At 42.5% G+C, this 6,000-nt stretch overlaps 1 protein-coding gene across 3 annotated transcripts in view; it reads right to left on the minus strand.

Annotated features, from left to right (window-relative positions):
- SLC9A7 (solute carrier family 9, subfamily A (NHE7, cation proton antiporter 7), member 7) overlaps window positions 1-6,000 on the minus strand; it is a 150,336-nt gene that overhangs the window by 41,257 nt on the left and 103,079 nt on the right. For all 3 annotated transcript variants that reach the window (XM_011982822.1, XM_011982823.1, XM_011982824.1), the window contains exons 6-8: window positions 5,396-5,501; window positions 4,876-5,017; window positions 2,451-2,556 (exon numbers count right to left, since the gene is read on the minus strand). In XM_011982822.1, coding sequence (XP_011838212.1) covers window positions 2,451-2,556; window positions 4,876-5,017; window positions 5,396-5,501 — 354 coding nt within the window. The remainder of the gene's footprint in view (window positions 1-2,450; window positions 2,557-4,875; window positions 5,018-5,395; window positions 5,502-6,000) is intronic.

Raw genomic sequence — 6,000 nt, forward strand, 5'->3', positions numbered from 1 at the left:
ACCCCATTTCTACCAAAAATACAAAAAATTAGCTGGATGTGGTGATGTGGGCCTGTGGTCCCAGCTACTCGGAGGCTGAGGTGAGAGGGTCACTTGAGCCTGGGAGGTTGAGGCTGCAGTGAGCCCTGATCACACCTCTGTACTCCAGCCTGGGCAACAGAGGGAAACCTTTTCTCAAAAAAAAAAAAAAAAAAAAAGAAATAAAGAAAAGAAAAAAATAGTTTCCTATTACTACTGAACACTCCTACAACCCCTCACCTCATATCAACCTTTCTGTCTCCCAACCCTGCCTTCCTTCAAAGCCAAGTACCTCAACATCCCCTCCTTGTTCCAGTTTTAATGGTATCTATTGCCTCCTCTAAACTCCTCCAACTACCATCTGTAGTTGGCATATAGCATTCATTCCTTCAAAGAGACTGTGAGGGCCCATCCAAATTTTTGTCATATTCCTCACTGTTTTTAGAATGAATGAACTGAATTTCAAACTAATGCTTTATATACATATATATTTTTTGAGACAAAGTGGATTATATATTATATATCCCTCAGTGGAGGGCAGTGGCATGATCTTGACTCACTGCAGCCTCTATCTCCAAGGCTCAAGTGATCCTCCCACCTCAGCCTCCTGAGTAGCTGGGACTACAGGTGCACACCACCACACCCAGCTAATTTTTCTGTATTTTTTTGTAGAGATGGGGTTTCTCCATCTTGCCCAGGCTGGTCTTGAACTCCTGAGCTCAAGAGATCCACCTGCCTTGGCCCCAAAGTGTTGAGTTTAAATAGGCATGTGCCACCGTGCCTGGCCTATATTTTTTTCACAGTCTAGGACTTCAGACAAAACAGATCAAGAGTACTATTCCATTTATCCAAGCCCCGATCTTCTATATTTCTGGTTAATGGTAATCATTTTGTTGTGCGAGACAACTGACGCACCTGGGACTTTGCCTACACATTTACAGATAACTGTTAAATTTTAAGGAAGTGGGGCATTTTGTAATGCTGCATATAAAGATTTTCTACAGTATTTTGAAAGGGTGATAAAAGTACATCCTAAGTACCTGGATTATGTACAGTAACTGTACTTGAATTTTCTTTTCATTATTATTATTATTATTATTATTATTATTATACTTTGAGTTCTAGGGTACATGTGCATAACGTGCAGGTTTGTTACATATGTATACTTGTGCCATGTTGGTGTGCTGCAACCATCAACTCATCAGCACCCATCAACTCGTCATTTACATCAGGTATAACTCCCAATGCAATCCCTCCCCCCTCCCCCCTCCCCATGATAGGCCCTGGTGTGTGATGTTCCCCTTCCCGAGTCTAAGTGATCTCATTGTTCAGTTCCCACCTATGAGTGAGAACATGCGGTGTTTGGTTTTGTGTTCTTGTGATAGTTTGCTAAGAATGTTGGTTTCCAGCTGCATCCATGTCCCTACAAAGGACGCAAACTCATCCTTTTTTATGGCTGCATAGTATTCCATGGTGTATATGTGCCACATTTTCTTAATCCAGTCTGTCACTGATGGACATTTGGGTTGATTCCAAGTCTTTGCTATTGTGACTTGAATTTTCTAATGGAAAAATTCAATGATTTTTTTAAAAATGAAAGAATGTGAGGAAGTAAAACCACGTTTCACCACACTAATACTATATGAAACTGACACCATAAAAATTTGATATTGAAAAACAACGATTAAATAGCCCAGAGACACAACAATGAAAAACCGTGTTCACATCCACCTGAGCAGATGCAAAATCACCCTTTAAAGGACACATATTTTGCTTGTTATTGCTACTGTTTGTAAAATAACATAGCAATCAAGGGAAATATACAAATAAAATTTTAATAGATTCTTTGCACCTTAACATCTACTTATAGTTAGAATGAGTACTCAAAAATGTAATTGACTTTGGAATGATAAACTTTATCATTAAAATCTACTTTTTCAGGCTGGGCATGGTGGCTCATGCCAGTAATCCCAGTGCTTTGGGAGGCTGAGGTAGGAGGATCACTTAAGGCCAGGAGTTTGAGACCAGCCTGGACAACATAGCAAACTCCATCTCTACAAAAAATAAAAAAATTAGCTGGGTGTGGTACGTGCCTGTAGTCTCAGCTACTTGGGAGGGTGAAGGGGGAAGATCCCTTGAGCCTAGCAGTTCGAGGTTACAGTGAGCTATGATTGTGCTGCTGCACTCCAGCCTGGGTGACAGAGCAAGACCCAATCTCTAAAAAAATAAAATAAAATAAAATCTAGCTTTTTGGAAAGTAGACAATCCATTTAAGACAGAACACTAGCCTTGCTCAGCAATCCTTCATACGGACACTTGCTGAACAGTTAAACTCCATGCAGTTGCTATCTAAGAATTCTTTGCTTCCTTCAAGTTCCCATAGGCCCCACTACAGTGAGGGGAAGGGTGGTGCAAGAGTAGAGAAAACCTACCTGTAAATCCGCAGGCTTCTGCCAAAAGAAACGTGCTCCAGGACATGAGGAAGAAGAGCGCTGTCTCCAGCAGGGGGAAGCAGTGCAGTTTGGTAAACTTAGTCACGTTGGCATTCTGTCAAGGACCCTGTCTCCAGGTACATGTATCAGGGCCACCAAGAACCATACTCCACTAGCCCAGGACCCCTCCCCAAAGGGCTAGCCTTTCCCTTCAACCTTTTTTTTCGGAGGCTCTAAAGCTGCTGGAGATTTCTTAAGTAATACAAATTAAGCTTTCCAGTGGAACACAAGTTTTGTAGGGGCTGGAGGAAGAAACCGTGAGATACTGTTCAATGGGTACAGAACTTCTGTTTGGGATGATGAAAAAATTGTGAAAGTAGACAAGGGGATGGCTACCTGACATTGTGAATGTACTTAATCCCCACGGAATTGTGCACTTAAAAATGGTTAAATGACAAATCTCGTTAGCTATATTTTACCACAATTTTAAGAAACTAATCACATAGGGTGCGGTGGCTCATGCCTGTAATCCTAGCACTTTGGGAGGCCAAGGTGGGTGGATCACCTGAGGTCAGGAGTTCGAAACTAGTCTGAACATACTGAAACCCCGTCTCTACTAAAAATACAAAAATTAGCCGGGTGTGGTGACATATATCTGTAATCCCAGCTATTCAGAAGGCTGAGAATCGACTGAACCCAGGAGGCAGAGGTTGTAGTGACCTGAGATCGCACCACTGCACTCCAGCCTGGGCAACAGAGCGAGACTCTGTCAAAAAAAAAATTATCATGTAATATACCAAAAGCCATTACATTTAAATGGTATATAAATTATATGTCAGTAAGGTGTTTTTTTTTTGTTTTTATTTTTTGTTTTTTAAATAAATTCAGCTTTCTAGAGAAACTGGCAACTGGTTTTCTGTGCTCCTTGAATGGCCATGGTTCTGACAGGCATGGTCATGACGTCAGGCTGGCTTGTTGGGTTGGTTCCAGCAGGGCTGTGAAGACAAGGCCTGTGAGACCCTGACCCCTGGGCACCACTGAGGCCACCTGAGTCCACAACAGGTGCCTAAGGAAGGCACAGGAAAGAAAGAAATGCACAATTCTTGAGGCAGCTACCAGGTGCTGGTGTCACCTTTTGGGACCAGAGATCCTTCTTGTAACAGTGCCATTCGACACAGGCCAAGCATAGAAGCGTCTCATGAGGGATTTCACTGAGCAATATATGTCTCCAGGGCATCAAAAGGGCCCTTGTGAAGAAAGCAATTTAAATCTGCGCTATCCAATGTGGTAGCTGAACACTTACCATGTGGCTACTCCAAATTGAGATGTGTTGTAAGAGCAACACACACACCATATTTCTTTCTTTCTTTCTTCCTTCCTTCCTTCCTTCCTTCCTTCCTTCCTTCCTTCCTTTCTTTCTCTCTCTCTCTCTCTCTCTCTCTTTCTTTCTTTCTTTCTTTCTTTCTTTTTTAGATGGAATTTTGCTCTGTTGCCCAAGCTGGAGTGCAATGGCACGGTCTGGGCTCACTGAAATCTCCACCTCCCGGGTTCAAGTGATTCACCTGCCTCAACTTCCTGATTAGCAGGGATTACAGGCGTGCACCACCACACCCGGCTGATTTTTGTATTTTTAGTAGAAACAGGGTTTCACCATGTTGGCCAAGCTGGTCTCGAACTCCTGACCTCAGGAGATCTGCCTGCCTTGGCCTCCCAAAGTGCTGGGATTACAGGTGTGAGCCACCACGCCCGGCACACATACCATATTTCAAAGGCTTGCCACAAAGATTGAATGTATAACATCTCATTAATTATTTTATCATAATTTTGGGTTTTTTTCCATATTGATTACATGTTGGAATGATGTGGTTTAAATTACATAGCACTGCCCACCAAAGAGGATATGATGCAGGACTCAGCACATGTGTAGAAGGGATGCCTGCTCTTTCCACATTTTGTTTTTTTAGCTTGTTTAAACTAAATCCCAGCCATCCTTTGCTTATGGAAGGCCACTAACTAGCTATCGCCACATAACACCATGAGGCCCAGAACAGCAGGTGGCAGCAGCTAGCTGGGGCTAAAGTACTTCCCAGCCGATAGTCCCTAATTCCCAGCCACCTCCTGGCTCCTCAGCTCTTTTCGCCCCTCTAAAACTGATGCCCCAACTGGATCACAAGAAAGGGAGAGAAAAAGCAAAGGTGAAGACAGAGCGAAGTCTAGGCTTGTATTCCTAAACATTTTTTCAGACTCTCAGCTAGGGACCTAACCGTCATGCTTCACCAAAGTGACATATTTCAGGAGCCATCACACCCCAGTGGAACAATCAATGTAAGATTCCAATTTGAAAGAACAGCCGAGAACTTTCTTTTCAAAAGTGTAATGCCACACACACATACCCAGGCCGTAACTGAAACTACAAAAAGGATATTAGAGCAGTCACAACACCAGTCACAGCTCCCATGGTAAAAGAGCCACTAAATATACCTAGAAAAATGCCAACTGACTTAAAAAAGGCAGCAGCATCAAAGGCGTGAGTGTTCAGTCCTGCTGGCTGGTAGGCAACAATAGACCTGAAGTTTAAAAACAAGAGACAGTTTTAAAAGACTGCACTGGTTTTACACCGTGGTACCTGAAAATATCGACAAACATAGGTATCTACATTTTGTCAAGCATTGGCCAGGGTAAATTCATTTAATTTAATTTGTGGCCAGCATTGCCCAGGGCAAATTCATTTAATTTAATCTGCAGCCACCATGTTACACTGGCGTCAGCATTCTGATCGCTGCTGGGCACACTAAGCAACATAATTTTATCCACGAAGTTGATAAATCTCATTTAGAAAAACACCCAATTCAATATGTAATCCATTTAAGATGAGCCTCTGAATTTAGCCCAAAGCATACAGGAAACCAAGGTATCTCTTCTCCAGCAGAAACACTGCTACTTACGAGGACAGTACAATGGCAACGGCATCATTTAGGACACTCTCTCCAAAAAGAAGTGCGTAAAGATCCACGTCTGCATGCAATTCATTAAATATTGCCAGCACAGTCACTGAAAAGTGAGCCAAAAGCACAGAAATTAGTTTTGGTTTCTGACCTTAAACCACTGATTACAGATTTATAGAGGCAATTTCTATCTTGAGTAGGACTGGGTGATTCAAGAGATAGCAAGGGGGTCAAAGACAGACTTGTCTATCTGTGGCAGAAATGAAAACAGCAATCTTCCTTATCTGAAGGAGCTTTGATATGATGCTTGAGTCTAATGACACTGCACCAAAACACTATGCTTTCCACCGTGATCCCATCACACTTTGAAAGTATCTGTTACAGAACTTCAAAAACTAATGACAATCAATGTGATTTGACTTCACCAGTGTGTTGAAATCTCTTTGATTTCTCTGGCTCAATAGAGCCAAGGATAAAATAACAAAGTTATTATACAAAGGATTAAAGAGATTTTGGCCGGCACGGTGGCTCGCGCTTGTAATTCCAGCACTTTGGGAGGCCGAGGCAGGTGGATCACCTGAGATCACAAGTTTGAGACCAGCCTG

This window comes from Mandrillus leucophaeus, unplaced genomic scaffold (genome assembly GCF_000951045.1).
Source record: "Mandrillus leucophaeus isolate KB7577 unplaced genomic scaffold, Mleu.le_1.0 Scaffold243, whole genome shotgun sequence".
Taxonomy (NCBI): Eukaryota; Metazoa; Chordata; class Mammalia; order Primates; family Cercopithecidae; genus Mandrillus; species Mandrillus leucophaeus.